This window comes from Camelus bactrianus, chromosome 11 (assembly GCF_048773025.1).
Source record: "Camelus bactrianus isolate YW-2024 breed Bactrian camel chromosome 11, ASM4877302v1, whole genome shotgun sequence".
Taxonomy (NCBI): Eukaryota; Metazoa; Chordata; class Mammalia; order Artiodactyla; family Camelidae; genus Camelus; species Camelus bactrianus.
The window spans coordinates 32,444,635-32,469,498 of record NC_133549.1 but is presented as its reverse complement, the minus strand read 5'-3'; the positions used below and the strand labels follow the sequence as shown (position 1 = coordinate 32,469,498).

The 24,864-nt window shown below is 37.7% G+C and overlaps 1 protein-coding gene across 10 annotated transcripts in view; it reads left to right on the top strand.

Moving 5' to 3' along the window:
• The window catches only part of VTI1A (vesicle transport through interaction with t-SNAREs 1A), a 341,670-nt gene that overhangs the window by 2,239 nt on the left and 314,567 nt on the right, over positions 1–24,864 (top strand). For all 10 annotated transcript variants that reach the window (XM_010969812.3, XM_045506553.2, XM_010969811.3 and 7 more), the window contains exons 2-3: positions 9,208–9,266; positions 13,223–13,333. In XM_010969812.3, the coding sequence (XP_010968114.1) occupies positions 9,208–9,266; positions 13,223–13,333 (170 nt within the window). The remainder of the gene's footprint in view (positions 1–9,207; positions 9,267–13,222; positions 13,334–24,864) is intronic.

Here is a 24,864-nt window from a genome sequence, read left to right as displayed (position 1 = left end):
TATGTACCTTAAAAATAAAGGCCTTGACTCTCTTTAGCCATAGTATAATATAAAGCCCAAACACAGCAGCTACGTTAGAAATTGAAAGGAAATTGTATAGTTGACAGTGGAAAAATGCTTACTGACTTGAATAATTAAATGCTAGTAATTTTTAAAAATGCTGTGATTTTCCTCTTAATAATTACTTTTACTTGCTTTATAATCTATTTCTAATTGACAAATAGAAAAAGATGAAAAATATATCTAGTTATGAATTTTAGATGTATATCTGTGGATTAACAGATATTAATATGTACAATCATGGGAAAAACAGTATATTTAAAAGTAATTATAATATCTTCCTCTGAGCATCATTGGTGGTTGACCTAGAATTTACTTGAGTTAAGAAGGTTGAAAATTGGAGCACAATTTTCAGTCAAGGCAGTTTATTCCCCCCAATTTTTACTTATTTAAATTACAGCAGAGTGGGCAGGATTGATTGCAATTAACTTCACTTTCTAAAGTGCATGTACAATGTATTAAAGTGTTACTTCCAAAGAGAATAGAAAAGATTGAATATTTTTAAACTTTATTTTAAAAAAGAAATTTGACTACTCTGTGACAAACAATAAAAAAGACTTTGCTCTTAGACTAAAGTGTTTGAATTTTAACCAGTTTTAGTCATTGGACTTATGAGATAGATCAGCCCCATCTTGAGTAATATTTTTATGGCACTGTATTTGAAATTTGATTTTAATGGTTAGTATTCTGTGGTAGTCAGGAAAATGAAAGAGTGGAAACCATAACTAATACTAATTATGAAGTTCCTTTTCCTCTAATGCTGAATCCAAAACAGGGGGACAGTTTACAGGTACAGAGGTTCCATTACATCAGGTAGGCTTCCTGAAGGGTCTTAAAATGTTCTTTTGCAATTAGTTGCTTAGCTCACCATTCACAGAGAGATAGGTGGTCTGTTGTGAAACCTATTCTTCTGTAGCTATTGTCAGAACTACCAAGAAAGGCTTTATGGCAAATTGGTAACGATTCATCCATGGCACCAGATCTGTTTAGAATCCCAGCTCTGCTACTTACTAGATGTGCAGTCTTGGGCAAAATGCTTGGCCTCTCTAAGTCTGCCTCCTCAACCTGGACAATTGGGGGTAGTTGATAGTTTCAACCTTACAGTGAGTGTTATAAGATTCAAATGAACTAAAGCATGTAATACACTAGCACAATTTTTTTTTTTCCCCAGAGAAAGTGCTTGGGATAAGTTAGCTACTAGTAATGTTATTGCTGCTGGTGAAGACAACAGCTGGTAGGGCTAGTCAGGACCCAGCTTTTCAGACTTGGTGATATTAATTGAACTCTAAAGGAATCTTGGGCCTCATTTTTTGCTTCCTTTCCATGCAAGACTAGAGTTGGATGAATCTCTCTTGATGAACACCTACATTTGAAGGGAGGTGAGTGATTAGGGACTTTGGGATATGAACTTGGAATTAGGCCTTGAACTCAGGAAATCAAGGATGGAGTTAGGGAGAGAAGTGGAAGTGGTGGGGCAAGATGGGTGTCCTTCCTGGAAGGAAATGTTCCAGTCTAGCTGATTGGTTATGCCAAGCCCTGGAGACTTTTGGAGACCATCTGGACATAGCCAGGTATAGAAGAAGCTGTAACATTGTTACATGATTCTCTCTTGCCTTTGTAAGGTGGTTGTAGTAAGAGAATTCAGAAAAGTCTGCTTTTATTTATGTATACTGTAATTCATAAATAAACAACAGTATATGTGGCTTTGGAGCTGTAATGTTGATATGTAGCTATTGATCACTTGAAATGTGGCTATTGCCACATAGTGAAATGATAATGTTTTGAATATATTGGGTTAAATATCATTAAAACAAACAAACAAACAAAAATTAAAATTCCACTTTTTTTTTTTTTTTTTTTTACTTTTTAAAATGTGGCTACTAGAAAATTTAAAATTACATGGTGTGACTTGCATGCACTGCATCTCTGTTGTTCTGTAAAGTTAGTTGAAGAGATGGTTCCAGTCCTAATCAGGAACTCAGGTGCAGAGTGAGTTGGAGTGGGTAGGACTTGAGTTGGGTATATATACATATACATGCCCACACTCTAATTCCAGCAGAACCTCCTTTTCAACAGTTTAGTTAACCTAAGTAATGGCTTCACTGATTTCTTTAAAATAAACTTTTAGTTTTAGGACAGGTGTAGATTTATAGAAAAATCACAAAGATAATACAGAGAATCCTTTATATAGTCCATGCTCGGTTTCCTTTATTGTTAACATCTTCTATTAATATGATACATTTATTGCAGCCAGTGAACCCATATTGGTAATTATTATTAACTCAAGTCCTTATTCAGACTTCCTTAGTTTTTTGTTGTTGTTGTTTTTTGTTTTTTAACCTAGTGTCCTTCTACTATTCTAGGATCCAATCCAGGATACTACAAAACATTTAGTAGTCATGGCTCCTTGGGCTTCTCTTATTTGTGATGGTTCTCAGCTCTTTCCTGATTTCTGATGACTTTACAGTTTAGAGGAGTACAGTTTAGAGATGTTTTTATAGAATGTTCCTCAGTTGGGATTTGCCTGATGTTTTTCTCATCATCAGACTGGGGTTATAGGTTTTTGAAAGGAAGACCACAGATGGAAAGCACCATTTCCATCATATCATATCAAGAGTACACACTTAAGATAACTTATCACTCCTGATGTTAACTTTGATCACCTGGCTGAGGTAGTATTTGTAATATTCTCCACTGTAAAGTTACCATTTCCACCCTTTTCTGTAGTTTGGAAGGAAATCATATGGCTAGCCCACACTTAAGGAAGAGGGGGTTATGCTCCACCTCCTTGAAAGCTTAGTATCTATGTAAATTATTTGGAATTTATTTATTTGGAATTCTATACAGGAAAGATTTGTCTATTCTCCACCTATTTATTTAGTCACATATCCATGAACTCATAATAGTTAATACTTTGTGCTGTATTCCAATACTACTTTATTTTGTTGCTCAGATTATTCCAGCTTTGACCATTAGAAGCCCTTTCAGTTGGCTTGTGTCCTTTTGATATACCCCCATCATTGTGCATTGTTTTTTTTTTCTTTTTAGCACTTTCTTACTTTTTGATATTAAAAGATACTCCAGGATCATCTTGTATTTTTCTACAGCAGTCCAAGGAGTCCTGTTTTCTTAAATTGAAAAATGGTGTTAGAAACCAAGATCTGGACACTTGATGTGCTCATTGCTACTGTGGTATTATTGATTCTGGGTCCTTTCAGCTGACAGCAAGGAAAAATATGTGTGTATACTAACTCATGTTTACATACGTTGATAAAAATTTGTACATGAAACTATATTTATAGTAAGCTAAACATGAGTTTGTGTTGACATCTCCAACTCTAGTCCTTTATCACCCAGGTCATTCTAGAATGGCTTTGTTACATTTATAAAGGGAAACTTGCTATTCTGAGTGGGAAGGTTTAGTCCCAAGACTGAGCGCAAGATTGTCTTATTTCATATTCTGCTCTATTATAAAAACACAGTGTGGTTCTACTATAATTTGTGGCGAGTTTAGATGGATTGACATGTGCCAGAAGCAAATAAATTTGGGGTCATATACTAAAGTTTTAATCTGGCCATATATAGTCTTTTTCAAAGAGGGAAGATCAAGTTGGATTTTAATCTAAGTGTGCATTTTTCTTTGGGAGAAATACTTAGAGTACACACAAAACACCTTATGTGACAGCTACCCCCCTAATTTGGGGAGGATCAAAGGGAAGGGGTTGAGTTTATCAGAACCTAATTATTATTCTAGAAAAATAATAACTTCTACTAAAAGAATCCCCACCAAGTGTTAACTGTCCTTCTGAAGAGTTAGTTATCTGCTAGGTGTTGTACCCATTCAAGTTTTGTGACTTTTCTAGTCTGTTGTATTAGTCAGATGGTAATCATTGGGTTCCGTGTTACAGAAACTTAACTTTAAATAAAAAGAAATGTGTTGGTTTAAGAAACCAAACCATGATAAAGTCAAGCAAAACCTATTCCAGAGTTATCTGGAACAAGAAACTAATGAAATCTATTTAATCTTTCTATCAGCTTTGCTTCTTTCTAAATGTAGGCTTCATTCTTAACCACTACAAACTGGCTTGCTCCCTGTAGCTAGAACAATGGATGCCAACAGCTTCTGGACTCATGTTCTCATAACTCTACCAAAAGAGAGGAAGAGCCTTTCCTGTTACTCCAGGACTTCGGTCTGCTTGGATCTTATACCCACTCCATCCCCACGCCCAGGCCAGTGTAGCCAGAGGGATTGAGCTACTAGCGTTCATCCAGCTAGGAAGAGAAGCCCAGCCTTTGGCAAGTCACTGTGACCAGAGTTACCAAACCCAAGTTCATGTACCTGACACATAGTGAAGCCAAAAAATACCGAAATGTCAGAGTTTGGAGGTGAGAAAGGTTTACTGCTGGGCTGAGCAAGGAGAACAGATGGCTCATGCCCCCCAAACCCCGAATTCCCCTAGGGGTTTCCCAGCTGAGGGAGGGGCATCCCAGGGTATGTGATCAGCTGTGCACAATTCTGACTGGTTGATGGTGATCAAACCTTAGGCACCAGGAGGTCTGGAGGCTATATGCTCATGATCATCAAGTAGTTAGTTTCTTCCATTTGGTGGTGGTTTTTAGCATCTGAAAAACTCATAAAATATGCATGAGATACTATTATCTGGGTACTTCAGAGAGGAGCTACAGCAGAGGATATGGGGGAGGGCTCTGTCGCAGGAAGGCTCCATAGGGTCCTGCTCCAGTGACATCCCCCTTTTCTTTGATACTCCTCAATCGTGAGGTGAACAGGTATTGGACAAGAAGGGGAATGATATTTTGGACAGAGAGGTTAATCATAAACTTGGCAGAGGAATGGTTTCAATCTCCAATCATGTGTCATCCGTCCCTAGATTTTTCAGGGAATAGGGTGATGACTGCTCTGGCTACTTCCTGCTGAAATAGGGCCTAGATCTAGGGAATGGACACTGAATTGGAAATACTCCCAAGTTCCAAGTCCTGGATCTAAGACTTGTATGATTAAGAACTCATTCCCTGAGGAATTCGGGAGAATAAGCATGAAAATCAGTCTGGACCTGGCACTTTCAGGGAGACTGGTAGCCAGGTAGCCAGTTGTCCAATTTTATCTGAGTAGGTTTTAACTTTTGATGTATCTATATATATGTACATACACACACACACACACACATACATATATACATACAAATAAAGTGTTATTGGCTACTATGCATGTCTCTTTCTGCTAACATCTGATCTAAAGCAACTTTATTGTCTAAAAACTTAATGGTTACTAGAGGAGACCTTGAGATCATAAGGTTGCAGCTGCCATCTGCCAGCAGACACTGCTTTGAGAATGGCTGGTGGTGTTCTGAGTATGACACAGCTCAGAAAATTAGTTCTCAACAGTACAGGAACCTATCTGAAATCATGTCCACAATGGCCACCTAGTTTTACCTTGGATGTCTGAACCACAGTTACTTCATTTTGACTTTCAAATGTGTTCCCCTCCTCAAGGCCAAAGCAGATGTACAGTGCATGTCCAAAAGGCCATAAAACTGGCCAGTTTGATCAGTAAAATTTAAGTCAAAGCATGCACAAGCTAGAATGACTTCCCCATTTCCCCTTTTGATTACAAATCTTTCAGTAGAAAGCACTGATCATCAAAATATCTGTACCTTATTTTTTTTCTCATCTAGAAATAACCAACTCTAAGACCAAATCACTTTATTTTACCTTAACAGAGTGTAATTACATTCCGCATACCTTTTTTTCTCATGCAAAACATATATCCTACTTTCCTACTCTATACTGAAGTGTTTCCCCCATTATTTTTAGTAGCTTCAATTACATATTTAAATTAGAATCATCAATTCTTAGAAATCTTAATTTCTAGTGAATGTTTCAGTATCTTATCTTATTTGGGAATGACTTAGCTGTTCAACTATTCAATAACATCTATCATTTAACCCAAGTTAGCACAACTCTAAAATTTCAAGTTACCAAGTATCTAGAGAGATCATTTTTAAGTAGACATTCCTAAAACGTAATTATTTCTAAATTGTTCACCCAAAGTTTTAATCTCATTTGCATTTAATTTACTTATAAGAATTTCCTCATACCAAGTTAATTAATTTTTTTCTTTTTGCTGACAAACTCTGCAACAGAAGCAACATGAACTTGACCTTCAGTAAACATAGGTACGATAAAATACATGTCTATATTGATTATACCAACAAGCTTAAGCTATCTTTAATAGCAGATACCAATTCAATGCTGAATATCTCCCAGATCACATGAACCCTAAATGTGTTCTGTTTAGCTTCTTTTATATTTGGAAGTATTTAATTTTTAAGCACTTACTTTTAAGTCAATTCAATAGAGCTCATCTACAAATTTTTTTTAACATAAAGATAGACAGAATCAGAGATCTTGCAGTTTTTCCACTTGATTAAAAACAAAACAAAACAAAAAACCCTTGTTTTTCCTTGAGAGCCCGGATAGGTAGCTACATCTCAAAGGCACAGGAAGAGAAATGCAGATCCCTTCTCTAACTGCTTTTACCAAAACCAACCATCTTGGCTATTTTCAGAGATTTTTTTTTTCCCCAGTTCCGATATATCCACTTCAGTTTGAAGAAATAACAAACAGTAATATATAATTTTATACACATATATATATATGTATAAAATTCATTCACATTCACATGCCTCACTTTCAGCAAAATCAAGAGGGAACAGAATTTGGGTTCAGGTATCAACACACACACACACACACACACACACACACACACACACACACACACACACACAAAATAAAAGCCAAAGTAACTGCAAAAGGCCTACTTTGATATATTAGCAGAGCCACTGGGGGCCCACACAGTGTTATAATTAAAAAAAAAATCATTTTCCTTCGTTTATGGGAGCATAGCTGAAAATCTCCCAGTTTTGCAAAATATACCCTAGGGGGGCTATAAGATGGAACAGAGCTCTGATCGTCCATTACTCATTTGCTGCTTATTTTATCAAACATCAAGCAAACAACAATTCAAAATGGTCTCTCAGGGTCATAGTTCCCCAGCCCCCAAAAGGGGATTCCCAACCAGTGCCCCATCAGTCCCGAAGGGGAGAACCCCAGCCAATGCCCCATCAGAGATGGAGCCGAATGAATGATCAAGGCTAGAAAGGGAAAATCCCAACCAACGCTCCACTGCAGCTGAAGCCAGAACAATAGGAAGGAGACCCTGGTGTCGTCACACTTGAGCTGTGTTATTCACCAAAGATGTCTCAACTGGGCAATGCGGTACTGACTCACACATATTTAAACAACAAACATGGTCGCACACACACACACACACACACAAATCAGACAAGGTGTAGCCCCCAAATTCCACTTCCACTCCCAGACAGAGGCCTCCAAACAGATGGGCCCAACTCTCAAAAGAGAAAGGACCCAGAGTGGCTTTCAAGGAGCCCAGAGTGGCTCACTTCCTGCAAGGGAATGAGCCCAGATGGAGTGGAGAGAATTCCAAGCCTGCACAAGCTGGAGCGACTCACCCCCAGGCAACACCGAATGTGGACTGTAGCTCCAGATGTTTCTCAGCTCCAAATAGCCTCCTGCCTGTGCCTGTCAGGGAGAGTCCCTCCCAGTTGCCTCAAGTGAAGCAAGTTCGGCAACGGCTAGGGACCCAGGGAAGGGGCTGCCCTTGGCCAGGGTCAACCTGCCACAGGCACAGAATCCTAGGCTGGCTTCTCCAAAATTGTTACTGAATGTGAGTTTGTGTGTCCGACACCCCGTGAGAACAAACAATATCAAAACATTGGAGTGTGGAGCACAGAAAGGTTTATTGCTGGGCTGAGCAAGAAAAATGGATGGCTCATGCCCAAGCCCCACCTTCCAACTCCCTGAAAGGTTTCAGCTGAGCATGTTTAAAGGCCAGCCCAGGGAGGGGCATCCCAGGGTATGTGATCAGCTGTGCACAGTTCTCTGATTCGTTGACGGTGATCAATCCTTAGGCACTGGAAGGCCTGGGAGCTATGTGCTCATAATCATCAAGTAGTTAATTTTTTCCATTTGATGGTGGTTTTTAGCATCTGAAAAACTTAGGAAATATGCATGAGATATTATTAACAGATACTTCAGAAAGGAGCTACAGCAGAAGATATGGGGGAGGGATTTGTCCTAGGAAGGCCCCATAGAGTCCTGCTTGGTGTTAAAAGGTGGAGATAATATCTCCTATTGACTTACTTGGTGAAGGGAGAGCATCTAAGAGAGAGGGTCGTTGCCTGAGATGAGACGGGTGTCAGGCAGACAAAACTACAAATGTTCAATAAATTTAGTTAGCACAAAACTTAGGTGCCACCTCTACATAAATGGGCCAATTGATTTGGAGTGGGGGTAGGGAAAATTTTTATGAAAATATCTGCTAGAACATGTCTCTACCAGAAAACAGAATTACAGTTGGATTATAACTTGTGTTAGTTTGAATAAATAACATATGAACACTTAGCACTCCACAAATTAAAAAGTAATTTCTTTTGCATCAGCTTATTTGAGCTAAAAAGAATCCAACAGATGTTTTAAATTTCCATTTTAGAGAGTATAGACTGAGCCTCAGAAAAAAACTCTTACCCAGGATCCCATAACCAATGAGTAGATGGTGGACGTGGGTTTAGAATCAGTGACTTCAAATATTCCTTCCATTACACCTGTTCCATTACAAGCACAATTTTTTAAAGAATTGTGACATCTTACCCAGTGTTAGGAATTGTTTTTGTATGGGACTTTTAAACTGTATTCATATATCAGTTATTCTCAATTTATTAAAGTCATTGCTTTGCAAATTCCTCATGCCACCACTAAATCTGCTACCCAGTCTCTTCTAAAGAACAAAGTAATTTTTGGTTTCTCTTAAAAATGTTATGACATCTCTTAGTAATTTGGTGCTCCACAGAATTATGTATTTCCCGGTGCCTAGAATCAGTGGCTTATAGTGGTTCCTAACCTACCGAAGAATGATATGGCCATTTGCCTGATGTGTTAATTCTCTACTCTGGCCAGAAAGGAAAAAAGTATATAAAAATAGAAGTCTTTAAATATTAAACTTACTTATTTGTATCCTTAGCAATTCCTTAATATTATTGTTTTTTTCAGATGAGAAGAAGCAGATGGTTGCAAATGTGGAGAAGCAGCTCGAAGAAGCAAAAGAACTGGTACGTGCAGACTTGGTAATATATTTGAACACACAGCCAGAGCCACTGAAGTTGATGCCTTCCTCTAAGCCTCTTTTATACATTGTAGAAATGTGAGACATTGCTAATTAGCATTTCATGATTTAGAGTTCATCAGTTTTTAAATTGAGAATTTAATAGCTTTTTGGGATTTCATTCTTCTTAATAAAGGTGATTCATTAAACACCCGTCTTGAATTTTTATTCCTTCATAATACTTTTCATAATAGCTATAAATAGCTAATACTTGTTAAAGGCATCCTGGGTACCAGACACTGGGTTAAGCCTATTGCTTTATAATATTTAATTTTGACAAAAGCCCTGTGAGACAGGTACTAATTGTCAAAAACTGTTAAGGATTGAGATTTCCCCCTACTTGCTCACTACCACGTGACCTTGTCACTATTTCATGGATGCCGATAGAAGACACGAGTCCTAGGTCAGAGACAAAAGACTTATTACTAACAGCAAAAGCAGCTGCCAAAGTTTCAGCAGGCTTGTATCAGTTCCCTGAGCCCCAGTTCCCATGGGGCTGATGCAGGGTTGCCCAAGAAGCATGCCTGTGCCTACAGTGGATTATCTTACACAAGAGGAATATGGAGCAGGGGAAACACCCTGCTTTATAGCAGCCTGTAAGCAAGACTGCCCCTTGTTCCCAAGGGACACATTATTTCCTTCTCCAAGATTGCTCCCTGTCCAGGAAAAGAGTGCTCAGGGTCGTGCATTCTTGGCATATGCAGAAGACACAGAAGCATGAGAGACCCACAGAGGAGTGATTCCCAACACTGTTATTACCCCCATTATGTAAATGGAGAAATTGAGAATTAGAAAGATTAAGTAACTTGTCTGAGGTCCCATACCCAGTGAGTGGTGAAGTAAGGATTTGTACTTAGACATGCTAAACACGGAGCTCCAGCTCAACCACTACTTTTTGATAAAAATAAATTCGCCAATCAAGGAGCAAAAAGTGTTAAAAAAGTATCATGTCCTAAGTTTTGATTTTTAAGGCCTGGTATTGCAAGTATGATTCAACTTGTTGCTGCGTTGTGCTCCTAAAGGAGTGTGTTGCTTTTTTTGAATATTGAAGGGTACTACTTGATGTTCCTTCAATACTAAATACTAACTGATATACTTAAGACAGTTTCCCACAGTGTGTTTCTATTAACTGGCGTTGCCTGTTCAAGTAAGTTTGGGAAACTGCAGCTTCAACAGAATTGGAGGTTGGGCCTTGGTTTTTGGCTATTGTTTTTCTCTAGAACCTTCTTGGACCCTTAAGTAGGCTAAGAGGTGTGATGGATCTCTAGGAAGGGGCTGTAAGGGGCAGCTTTTCTCAAGGTGATTTGCCTGAGTAACATTAGTTAACAGGACCACATGCGGGGGGCTGCTTTGCAGGGTCTGGAGAAGTAGGCGGCTGTCCACCCCCCCCTCCCCCCAAATCCCGTTACATCACAGACACTTCCGTTGTGTCTTCGAATGCCCAGGCAGCGGGCTGCAGCGCTGCTGCTCTGTCTTACTGTCTCCGGCCTTTCCCATCTGTCAGAAGGCTGGTTCTCTCCTCCCCCTGTGAGATCTGCCGCTCATCTCACTGTCTGCTGGGGCAGCTTTGCTTCTAACACCTCAGCTTCCCACATTGGCCTCTCTTCTGAAAGTTTCCTTTATTTCTTTTTTTCAACTACTTTTCTCTGTCCTTTCTTCCTTTTTATAGTCAACTGTTTCTCTCATGGTTCCTGGCCTTCATGTGAAAAGATTGATCTTTTGTATACCATAGCTGCCAATCAGGATGCTTCTTCCTTCTGGTTGGCAGGCTAACCATAAATAATACAGCCGGTCAATTCTTCGAATCTTGAGTTAACTCCTTATGTTATTATTGAGTTGTCAGTAGCAGGGGTTTTTCTGTTTTTTGTTTTATTTCCATCAAAATCTGTGTTTTGGTTCATTGGTTTGCCTTCCTTTGGAGACGTTGATTTACTTGATGATGTTAGAAAGCTGGTTTCCTGAGAACCAAAGTTTTACTGTACCAAGAAGTGTAAAACATAGCTATGCCACCATGGATCTTATAGTCATCTCCAGTTGTTACTAACGTGAAGAGTGGTGTCTTAGATATGTGTTTCTATTTGTTTGAAATGATCAGGCAGCTGATTTACTTGATTCTGATGACATCCTTGTTAAGGACCCTGATCATTATATTACATACTGTCTTTCTGATGAGGACCTGGGGAAAAAACCTTCATTATGCTTTGACTTATTAGGATTAGTTGTATTTCTGCTGAACAGTTTGTATGCATCTCTTAGACACTGCATGTCTTGTAATTACCACGTCTTCCACTTGACATTGGCCTTGTAAATGTTGTGACAACATGAAACAAGTATGTATTAGCCTATTTCTGGTTTCATTTTAAGTGCTGTTCTGTGTTTCCTCTTTTTTTTCTTACCTACTTTTAATGTAGTTTTAAGTGTCCTTGTAAAATCCCTGAAACAAAAATGTAGTTAACTCTTGGATTGTCACTCACGTGTACTTTTGCCATTATTTGTCTGGAGGCTCAGCCTTACTGGAACTAAGTACTTAATGATGATTTCAGAGAAGTGCTTTAAATAATTGCCTTGCTGGTAACTGATTTATTGGTGCTTCACATTTACGGTGAGACATGTCAATAATTTAAATGGTTACTGCTTAAATCCAGGCTAATTAAAACTATCATTCTTTTTTTTCTTTATAAAAATTAAGGCCTGTGAATTGAAACATGGTTTTCTGGTTTATCTGAGTTCCACCATTGTTACTCAGACTCTAACACTGGGCAAGTAAGAGTTTTAATAGTACCGAGCTTATAGTGTTCATAGAAATAATTTATTAGAATGCTTTAAAAGGCAAAATCTATGACAGTATTTTTGGATGTGAGTTTGTTAGACAAGGTCTGAGCCAATATGTAGTTGTTGGTTTTTATTTTTCAGTGCCAAGTATAAATAAGCCACCTCTGATACTTTGTATCATGCTTGCCGTATTCCTTCGTCATCAGCAATCATCAACTACTGTTGTTAATATTAATCTCGTGATTACCAAGTAAGAGATGCTGTTCTAAGCACATTAGGGGGATTACCCCATTTAATCTTTACAGCTGCCCTACAAAAGACATACTATTTTTAGAAACAGGGAAAGTAAGACCCAGTGACGTTAAGAAACCTGTCCAAGTTTGCATGACTAGTAAGTGGTGGAGCCTACAATGTGAATGTGGGTACCTGACTTGAAAGCCTGTGTTCTTAACCATCATACTACTTCTGTATTGCTTCCCTTTAAATGCTCCTGTGTTGGATCCAAAGTGTTATGGCAGGTTGTTATAAAATGCCCTGCTGTGATTTCAGTGAGCTTTGTGTAATTTAACATGTTATTTGTGTCCACTTAACTCCATATCAACATGGTTATAAAGTGTAAGGCTGGAGGTCAGGATTACATAATGGTTGGCATGGGATTTTCCCAACCAGATAAGACTTTCCAGAAGAATTTTCACCAAATGACTAAGGCTAGGCTGACATTTCAGAGCAATAATAACAGTCTGGTTTCTCTTCTCATCGTTCTGATGGTTTGGGGTCAGAAGATCAAATGAGGTTGAATTCAATGATAGGATACTCCATGGATAGAAAAATCATTATTACTGAGGATGTTTGGATTAATGCATATGTTTTTAAAGAAATTCTTGACAGAGTAAGCACCTTGGCACACCGCGTGTCACTTGGCAAGCACTCAGTAACTGTTTGTTGACCTTAACGAAAGTTAAGCAGAAAAGTAGTCCCAATGTTCCTTTGACACAGGCAGTTAGCTCCCTGGGTCTGCTTCCTCAAGTTGTAAAATGAGGAATTGGGATTAAATCCTTTCGACTCTAAACGTCTAGTCACATGGAGAGTAAAGCATCTGGTTTAAATCATGTTTTTCTCTTACCCTTCCAGTTGGAACAGATGGATTTGGAAGTCCGAGAGATACCACCCCAAAGTCGAGGAATGTACAGCAACAGGATGAGAAGCTACAAGCAAGAAATGGGAAAACTTGAGACAGATTTTGTGAGTCAGATTCCATCCTTTGTCATACTTACAATCTTTAGACTGACTTTCACTTCTGTTTTTTACTGTTTCCCTCTCATGCCTCGGTCTGCAATAAGTGCCAAAGACAAGCAACCACCTTCATTGTTATGACTTGGGGATCTAAAAATGCTTAGAGAGCTAGCTCATGGTAGACTTGAAGGTATGTTGGATTCATGACTCACAAAATAGATCCAAATCATGTGGGGTTTTGTTTTTTTTTTTTTTTTTTTTGAGTTTGGATAGTATTTGTTGGTATCTAGCATTTATTAGAATTTTGAAATCTTACTTGGGGATGCACCGCTCATGAGGTTCTGAACTTATATCAGTGTTTTGATGCGCACCTCTTTGTGCGTTTTTTTCTGGGACAGGCTCCATAGCCTTTGTTATCTGAATCTTAGAAGGGTGCATCCCACTCCTCCCCACCAGAAGACAGAGGGAACTCGATAATTCATATACGTGATCCTTTGTATTGATTGTCTCATGAGAATATTTAGCTTTCTCTTCCCATATATCTGACTTTCAACTCCACCCACTTTATAGCAAATTTAAGAATGTAAATTTAAAGACGTAATGTTAAATTGTTAGTAATTAGAAGTAATAGGAGTGGAAAAGATACAGGTGAGCAGTTTCACTTCCGGGTAAATATCCAGAAGAACAGAAAGCAGGATCTTGGAGAGATACCTGTACCCCTTGATCACAGCAGCTTTATTTGCAATACCAAAAGATGGAAGCAACCTAAGTGTCCATCCATGGATGAACGGATAAACAAAGGGTGGTGTGTACTTGCAATGGAATATTGTACAGCCTTAAAATTGAAGGAAATTCTGACTTACGCTATGACGTGGATGAACCTTGAGAACATTAGGCTAAGTGAAATAAGCCAGTCACACACGGATACTGTATGTTCCCACTTATATGAGGCACTTAAAGTAGTTACACTTATAGAAAATAGATTGTTGGTCACCTAGGGCTGGAGGGAGGGAGGGAAATGGGCAGCTACTGTTTAATGGGTATAGAGTTTCAGTTTTGCAAGATGAAAAGTTGTACAGATTGGTTGCTCAACAATGTGAATATATTTAACCCTATTGAACTGTATATTTAAAATTGGTTAAGATGGTAAATTTTATATGATGTATATTTTACCACAATTAAAAATTAAAATAGAAAAAATGCAGATGAGGAAAGATCTGAGCTTTACCTGTGAGTGACAGGAGTCAGGTGTTGCCATGTAAATTTATCTTTCTGCCTCTGTTCCTTCCTTAGGTGTTTTACTTTTGCTACATCTCCTAGACTACAGTATACCTTTCCACGACAAGGCCAGTGGTACTGATTCTGGTGGAAATTCCACCTAGAGTCTGGAAATGGGGTGATTTGCAGCTTTGCATATTTATTCTGTATTCTAATAGGTATTTTCCTGAGAAACTGAGATGGGCTACATCAGTGACTCTGATGCAGTTGACTTTTAAGTTGTGTTCCTAGTAATTTAAAAGAAAAATTGGAATCCATAATGGGCCTAAATTCAGAAAAGAAATGTAATCACCTAGTTTCTGTGCTATGCACTAGATGAAACCCTCTCTCACTGCTTTGGGAAAGGCAGGTTCTCTCAGCAAGAGTGAGCGATATGGTGAGGTAATTGGATTGATTTCAGAATTTGACAACTCAAATTTATACTTAGACAATTCTAATTAAAGTTAATGTTTTAATATAAATGATGAAAGTAAATTAAAATATTTATAAGGATTATTTTGGCTTGCTTACCTCATCTTTATGAAACTCTTTTCCGGAGATTTTACTCTTGGTTTCTAAAACAACTAAGCATGTGAGCCCACTTAGGGCTGCTATGACAAGGTGCTACAGACTGGGCGCCTTAACAGAAATTTATCTTCTTTTTTTTTCGGAGGGGACATGGTTAATTAGGTGTTTGTTTGTTTGTTGATTTAATGGAGGTAGTGGGGATTGAACCCAGGACCTTGTGCATGCTAGGTGCGCACTCTACCACTGAACTGTACCCTCCCCCAAAGTTCTGGAGGCTGGAAGTCTGAGATCGAGGTGTTGACAGGGTTTGTTTCTTACAAGGCCTCTCTCCATGGCTTGATGACCATCTTCTTGTTTCTTCATATCCTCTTTATATGTTGTGTTCTAATTTCTTCTGCTTATAAGGAAACCAGTCACAATGGATTAAGGTTCACCCTAATGACTTCATTTTAACTGTTTAAAGACTCCATCTCCACATCCAGTCACGTTCTGAGGTATTAAGGGTTAGGATTTTAACACATGAATTGGGGTGGGGGTTGGGGGAAGAGGGGGAGTGAAACAATTCAGCCTATAATGCTGAATTTACTTTTAATCTTTTCTTCTTAAATATTTTTTTCAGAAATTAAATTGCTTCTGTGGCTTATAAGTAAGCTAACCCAATCTTAAGTCTTTTTTGTTTCCTGAAGAATGTAGTCTTGAGTAGAGTTCCTTTAGGTATTTAGATATCATGTACTTGGATAAGCATTTCTCAGGTTCTGTTATGTTTTCTGTTATAAAGAAAAATAGAGCCAGCAACTATGAACTAAACATTTATTCTCCAGGCTGTTGTTAAAAATTCACGTGTTATGTGTATATTTACTCACACAGCTTCCTTTTCTTGTTCCTTCCTCCTCCTCCTCTGCCTCTCCTTCAGATACCTGGATTCTTCAGACTTACTCCACTGTCTTACCCCTTGTGTTATCATCCATTCCTGCGGCTACAGTGACCACCGCTATGCTAACGTGCATTTCTCACTCAGACTCCCCTGAGGCTCTAAATTCGTATTTCTCACTACTTACTAGACACTTCCACCCCAGAGTCCTTTAAACACAAACACTTAGATTTGACAAGTCATTTCAGAGTCATCTTCAATCTTTCCCTTTCCACCGCCTGGCACATCCAGTTGGTCCCTGAGAGTTAACAGTACTGCCAGTGAAATACTCCTTGCTTCCGTCTCCCCTGCAGTGAGTCTTCACGTTTCTCAATCTGGGTGATGGTAGTAGCCTTTCTTCCTTCTATTCTTCTCCCACTCTAAACCTTCCTTTGTACCACTTTGGAATTATCTTATTAGCATCCTGATCTGAATATGTCACACTGTTCCGCAAAATCCTATAGCGTTCTCATTGCCCGCTGAGTAAAATTCAGGTCAACTTCTAGGCTTTCTATTTTGTTCCATTGCTTCTTCACATGTCTAGTAATTTTATTAGTATATGCTTGATATTGTGGACCCTATGTTGTTCAAAGCCTAAATTTTGTTAGTTTACTTTAGAGCAGTGCATCTCAACCTTTTTTTTTCATTAGCATCTCTCTGAGGAACTTTTTTAGACTTTTCCCCCCACTAATTGCCGCTCTCTTCCCCAGGAAATTTATATACCATGGATCTACTGTGTATCTGTACATCTGTTTATGTACTATGGCTCTTTGGAGGCCACAGCAATATCTTTGTAATATCTAAGGTTCTTCATCCTCCCAAGAACCAGTTATTTGCGCCCGTGGGCATGATATCACCTCTGTTGACAATGCGTATTTTAGAAAATGTTGAGCTTAAGTCAATAAGTAGATAATTTACTAGATCCTTTCAAGGCTTATTAACTTTGTTAGGACATGTCTAGAGTAGCCTGAATTTTACAGTATGGCCTTCCTTGGATTCCATTTGGATGACTAGAACATGCAGGGAATGTTCAACTCTCTGTGTGGGCGGAATTCTAGCTCCCTGCTTTAGGTGACCTCCAGAGTCTCTGTTCCCCTTCATGGCTCCTCAGTACATGTCCTCTGTAAGGCCTCTCACCTCTATATATGCAAGTACATTTTCAGCCAAAGACTTACCAGGACCCCTTTATAGATTTCCAGAGCTCCTGGTCTATGTGGCTCCCTTCTCTCTATTACCTTGCTAAATTTCATCCATTCAGCAGTCCGCACCTCCAGGGTCTGCTCCGAAGCTCAGAGTCATGCTCCGCTCCATCTTGGCTCCGCCCCCTGCTCTATAATCTGGATGGTGCCTCCAGGCTGAGAGCCATGGCCGCTGTAGGGTGCAAGTGTTTCTTTTCTCAAGGGATTTCAGTCCTACGCTGCCTATTGTCCCATTTTTGAAAATGATTGCTTCACACATTTTCTCCATTTTTATAGTTGTTTAGAGCAGGAAGGTTAGTCTTGTATCAGTTACTCTGTGATCACTGGCAAGAAAGTTCAGTATAGTTTGACGTTTGTTAATTCTTAGTGGATAATTGTGTACATCTAAGAATGAAAAAAATTATAGTCTTCTCTCTACAATGACCTGTCATAAAATTTAATTTGTAGCTGACTCAATACCTATTTAAAAGATTTTAAAATGTATGTTGTGACCTGTAGTCATCGTTGCGGGAAGCTAGTCAGCAGTCCTTGCTGTGTTCCCTTCTGTACTATCGCTATTCTTGATGATTCTGTTCACCTGCCTAATTCCATTCTTCATGATTTTTGGCCTCCTAAAGCTTTGTATCGTTCATTTTGGATTCTCACAGTGTCAGAGTAAGTTAGGAATATTAGGTCCAAAGAAGCTGAAATCCAGTCACCTTATTTTTTAGACAAGGAAGGGAAGGACCAGGGGGACCAAATGACTTACCTTAAAGTCACACTGCTGTTCAGAGCCAGGACCAGAATCAGATGAGCCAAACACACTTTCAAATGTTCTCTCTATGATCCTTTGCAATTCCCTACCCCCAACTTCATGTTTCAATAAAAATCAATTTAATAGCCTCTTTCTGTATTTGAAAACAACTTAAAAAAAATAGAATTCATGTATTTAAGCTGTCCTTATAATTTCTTCTTTCAATATTGGTATGAGGTTAGCTAGGATGTGGTCATGCCCAGGAAAATGAACCAGCCAAAAGGGGGGAAACATAGTTGAGGATTTTTTCAAGTTTAAGATTATTGTTTGCTTCTTAGGAAAATAAAATCAAACAAAATACCCCTAAAGTCGTACAGACCACCACCAACACCACCACAACGAACTTAACATTGTATGAAATGTTTGACCAAGTCTCAGTAAGTAGAAAAAGAAAGGAACAAGTAAGTGATGTATCAGGGTAATGTTCCAAAAGTTACGAGGACCTGGTGTGTTGAGTGTTGAATCGTTGACATCTGATGTTGTACTATGATGCTAGCACCATCTTGTGGTTGATTTGTATAGTTGCATGTTTCTTTTTTCTTGTAACAAAGCTGAACTTCCTTTAAGATGCATACACAGACTACAGGATTTGGGGTGGAGGATTAGATTGTAAAGAATGTTAGAAGTCGAGCTTTTTAGCCCCAGTCTCAAGTTCACTTCTCTCCCAGGTCAGTGGTGCCCGAATGCTACCCTTTTCCTGTTTGGCAGGCTATGTGATGTGATTGTTAGACCCGCTCCTAGTGCAGAGCTGTCTACATCAGAGAATGGCACTTCTATTGACAGTCTCAGCAGTGAGGCTGAATGGTCCTGGAAACCCAACTACCTGCAGACTATCGGAGTTGGTCCCTTAGGTCAGGGTTCAAAGGATGTTGTGGAACAGCTTGAAGCTTTTACTGCTACTGCCTACACTCTCTTTTAACAGGTGAATGGACAACTTGAGTATCTGAGTTTAGGAGTGAAGCCAGTAGCTATATTCTATTTTTTTTTTTTAAGTCTAAGATAGACTAAGGAAGTCCAAATGAGAGAGATTTACCCTTTCAAATTATGACTTTTGTTGAAAGGTCACAAACTTGATGCTTCTGTTTACATTTTGTATTTTCTGTTCTTATGCCTTCCTGAGATATTTTACTTCTGCTCTGTGGAAGCTATAGAAAAACCATGAAAGCATGTTGTAGAGATTTGGGTAGTGTCAGTAGTAATATGTTGTAATTATAGCATTAGCTTATCCTTCTTGGAGGCGCTAAGTGCATTCCAGAAAGAAATAAGAAAGCCAGACTGGACAGAATCATCCCAGAAAAATTTTCCTCCACTATGTACATTTAATAAGTATGATTTACATTTTAAAAATTACATTTGTTGTTTGGTTCTCTGTAAAAATAATACCTGCTCATTACAGGATATTCTGGCAATAAATAAGGAAAGAAGACAAAAAAATCACCTTAGCCGTGTTACCTCAAAAGATCCACACCCTACATTTTGATTTGCTTCCTTCTAATCTTCCCTTTCCCTCTCCCTTGTATAATTTATCGTTTTATTTTACATAATAATGATGCTACTCAATCCACATCTTTTCATATTTTTTACAACACAAGATTCTAACATTGGGAGTTTCCATTTCTATAAATTCTTAATCATTTTAATAGGTGCATAATATTTCAGTCAATGATATTAGTTCATCTTTTGTTGAATCCTAATATATTTCCATTTATTCTCTCCATAATTTATTATGCTGCAATGAACTTATTAGAACAGGGTTATTTCATCAGGGTCATTTCTCAGAAGACATTTTATTGAGTTAAAGGGTATCAACAATATTATACCTTTCATTAAATATTCTTTAGAATTACATTTTTATTGTGACTTATCAGATCATTTTTGTTGTTCTTCTCCAATCCTCTCTGTGTTAGAATGTTAAATAAGAAATAAAATTCATAGGCAGACCAGAGCTAAATATTTTGTGTATATCACTCATTTAACCCACAATTACATGAAAAAGTTAGTGTTATTATCCGTCATTATGGCAATTTTGCAACTCTAGAATTAAATACAACTGAGATTTCTTTTTCTGAGATAGTCTTCCTTGGAAGACATTGACATTGGTAAGGCTGGCTGATATGCATTGCTCTCCATACCTAGTCTAAAACATCTCATTTCACATTTTCCGAATTTTATAAACAGAAACTGAAAAATATTTTAGTTATCTGGATATGACTATGACCCCTTTCTGGGAGAAAGTGATACTGTATTCACATGCACATACATGATTTTCTTTGCAGTTATTTTCTTAGAACAATGGTTCCTAAGGCCTTGCTAGGTGAAATTGTTAGAAAATCATCGTGCAACTGTCCTTTGTTTGTAGGATTCTCATTCCAGGCTTTGACCTTGGTAAATCTACTCACAGAGCCTCCAATAATTTCAAAGGCTGACACAGAAAATAGACCCAAAAGTCTGTTTTCAGCTGTAGTGAAGTCTTCTGGGGGCTGATCTGTGCTTGTGTGTCACCCTGGTCCCCTAATTCGATGCTGCAAAAGGTTCATCTTCTTGACCCTTGTCCCCACCATGTATATTTAACTTGAATAGTAGTATGTATTAAATATTTTATCATTGGTCTTGTGTACTGAATTTGAGGTTGGCCTTAATAGATTTTCTTCCCTTTGGAAGCTGTGACTCTTTCTTACAAAGTGGCTGTTTTTGACTGCTTTCGGCTTTAGACTGTTGTCTTTAGCTCCTGTAGAGCTTTATGACCTGCAAAAATAACTTCTGTATCCACTGTAGTCACTGCAAAGTTGAAGTGTGTACTGATATAGATATATCTCTGTGTGTGCACTCACACATTCTTGTGTGTGTACGTTTTTTTAAAAATTTGTGTCGATCCCTGATTAGGTACTGCAATTTTACTGGAGGATTTTTTCCTACCTACTTAACTAATTAAAAAAAAATCATTGGAATTAAAGTTTTAGTGCCATTTTATGGCAGAAGGAGCAAATTTTTGTGATGACTTTATGTTATTTCTAGTGGTTTGAGTTTTCTAAGCAGATGAAGTGTATATTTTCTGGAGACAGTGCTAAATTGCTTTAAAACAGAGGAAGAATTATAAAGCTTATTGGTTTTAATGTAGTTGTCTCTGCTTATAATCCTTCTTAAATGACTTAACAAATTATTATCGACTTTCCTGTTGTTTGTTTGTTTTGCCTAGCCACTTTGATCTTACCTAGGAAATAAAGAGGAAAGATAAAAACAGGTAAGATTTTGAAAGATTGATTATAAACTGGTGATAAATTTGGCTTCATTGTTAGTCACTAGATGGCACTGTTTATTTGCAGAGTGCCTTAAAAAAAAAAAAAGGACTGGTAGTAACTGAAATTACTGCCTCATGAATAAAATATTTCTGATGGGATTTGCATTTCTATATTGGCTGAAGACACTGTTGAATGTTTTATTAACCAGCCCAGTGCAACTGTCAGCCTATTAAAGAGATCCAATGGTCCCTGTTTAGATAAATAAACTAAATAAATCCAATTCGTCAAATTGTGTTCCTGGCTGTTTATTTTCCATTCTTTTGATGTACAGTTTATTTTAAGTTAAAGCCACATTGGTTTAAAAATTAATGGGAAAATGTTATTTGGTGTTTGGAACATGAAGAAGCTAATTGCCCTCGTCAAAAAGCCAGCTCTGTTTTAGTGTTAAATTGTTTGCTCATAAATAGTAAACTTTTTACTGGTTGCTTATAAACTGTCCCATGGTCAAAAATAGTCTGATATTCTGCAAACACATAGTCAGAGACTGTTATCAAGATTTGTAGAGCCCTTGGTTAATTTCCTTGGGAAAATTACTATGTAGTTTAAAAGATAAGCCTTTTACTTGACTGTGCCTTTGGGTCATGCTCCTTTTTTAAGTAAGGCTTACTATTCCTTGGAAAGAAAAGTGGCTAATTGATTTTTTAAGTAAACTGTCTTTTATCAGAGCCCTTGCCAGTCACTCTCCTGGTAAACACCAAACTTTAAAGAAGGGTGACAGTGATGGCGAGGGCCACCAAAGGCCTCAAGGCCATGGCTCTAAACAGATGTCCACGCCACTGCCTTCTTAAAGCTTATGTTCTAGGGATCTTGAAACTCAAAATTGCACTATTTACTACCACTGACTGAACTAGAGATTTTATACTTAGGCCCTAGGGTTGAAATAGATTTGAATAAAGCATGTCAATTTTGTGCTTTGCTACACTAAAGTGAGTTAGCAACTGGAAATGACACATCGTGGTTCTGACTTTGGCTTCTCATTTCTTTTTCCATGAATCCTCCATTGCTTTTCACGCCATTCTCATTGTCTTTTATCCAGTTCCACATTTGCGAGGTTCAGAGCAAAACTTAAAACAGATTAGGCACTTCTGACTTAGCTCATAGCTTTTAGGAGCATTGAGCTCTTGTGATAAAGACGGAGCCAGATCTGTTCTCCAGGGTGAAAGTTTTTAAACTGTACAATAGTTAAAGAGTTTTGGTATGTCACCTAGTTTAAGCTTTTCTGTACAAGAAGTTAAAATGGGGCTAGAAGAGATTTTGCCAGAGACTTTTCTCTTGATCTCAATTCCTCGGAAGCCTACCAGGACATGGACCCTGTGTACAAATAGTCTCTTTCTCTCTTTTTTTTTCTTAAGTTGTTTTGTTTAATTCTCTGTCCTTCAGTTCCCCCAAATGGAAAAATCATATTTAAAAATAAAAACCAATAACAAATGTGGAGTCAAATTGCTCTTCTGGCTTTTTCTTTTGAGAAGTTCATCAGATCATGAATTGAAAGCCTTTGCTAGAAATGCCTCTGAAATGCTTAAGTGTGGTCACGTTGGGAAACATCAAGAAATAGGACTTCATCCTCAGTGCATTTTATTAGTTCTTAAGGCTCCTTGTGCCTTTGTAATTTCACAAAGGCTACTGTTAAGTCAACATTCATCACAGAAAATTCTGAGGAAATGTACAAACTCCCTCACTCTCCTTTTGGTTCTGTTAAATATTGTTTAAAAGAAGTTTTCACTGTCTTGGACTTGAAAATCCACTGTGAAAATGGAGATTTCTGTTATTGGTTGTAAAGAATTTGACCTGTAATTGCATTCTTAAAATGGAGAGAAAGTGTCAGATTTTATGGTTTGGAAAGTCACATTGGTCTTGGTGTGAAATGCTCGATTATAGAAATGAAATGAGTTTCTTAAAAACGTAACTGTGCTTTAAAACAAGGGTGCCTTTTGTGAATCTCATCTGGGTTTTTTTTTTAACCAAAAACCCTTTGACTTTCAAAATGAAACATTGCATCTTTGCATATTGAATGACTGACTTTTTTGTTTCATTATTTTTTTATTTTGATTTTTTATATAAACCTTGTCTACAGATAAATTTCAACTGAAGGCCAGGGTGGTCTTATTTATGACCATATGTAATTTTTATAGTAAAACTTAGAAAGGAGAAAACAGTCTCCATGGTTAGAATCTTACAGATTTCTTTTTAGCTTCTGAGGTTTAAATTATTCTTTTTCTACCTGTTTTTGAAGAACATGGTTCAGTACTATCCATTTCAAATGCTATCTGATTCAAAGTCCTTATTTGATGGCTTTATTTACCCCTCAGAAATATCATATATGTATTATTAGGTATTGGTTAGAAGTGGTCCATTTCATATTTTTCTAATATTGTGTGGTGCTAAATTTGGTCATGGACCACTTGCCAAGAGTGGAAGTGTGAAATAGTGAGAAAAGCCAAGGAATGCAGACCTGAGACCTCAGACGTGGCATATTCGTTCTGCACTTCAGTTTCTGGATCTGGAAATTTGGATCGTCATATCAATTATAGTGGGGAATATAAGGGTCAAATAAGATAATAAATGTGCAAATACTCTGAGAACTGCACTGATTTCTAGTCACTGATTTTGCTGTGTACAAGTAGTAATCCTAGAATTAAAGAGTTTAGAAGTTAACGTATTTCTAAGTCAGAATATTCCTTCAGTATCCTAAACCCTCTTTCTCAGTGCTTCAGGACGAACTGCAGGAGCTTACACAATGGATTGAAACATGAAATCTTCCATTTTATCCTCAGATATAACTTTCTATGTTGGATTGCTTTTCTATTCTAGCATATTTTGTTTTGTCTTAGAAATTAATCTATGCAAGCAAGCTTCCTCCCTGACCTTGTGGTAAAGGAGTCAGAATTAAAGGTAGAAGAATTATGATACTGTATGTATATATATATATATACATATATATATATATGTATATATATATATATACACACACACACACATATATATGTATATGTATCACTTTATAATATGTATCATATTACTCATTAGAGTTATATTTGCCCTGAGTTTTTCATCTAGAGCTGAATTATTTACATGCTGAATTATCTACTTTGAATTTCCTCCCGAATCCTTCCCTAATTTCTCATAACTGACATTTCCCAGAAACTATTAGAAGTCACCGTCTTTGCATCATCATGTCAGTGGCCTAACACACCAGTATTGAGAAGAAGGGGGAAGATGCTATACTACCTGTTAAATATTGTCATTTATGTCAACAAAGAATTGGACTTTAGCATACTGAAAGACAGCAACCAAATAGCTTTGTAATTAAGAAGTTTCAAATATTGTCACATACTGAGAATCTGTTTTATAATATGCCCAAAATATACAAGGCAATGTGATACACAGCCAGAAATAATGTGGTGGAAATTTAAATGATTTAAATCAAATTCTCACTAGTAAAACAAATAACATTTAAATTAATTTCAAACTAAAGTACAAATGAAGAAGCTGGGGAGGAGAATTTTCAAGCTGGTGTTCTTTCTATTCACTTCATTAGTTTTAATGTTAGTAGT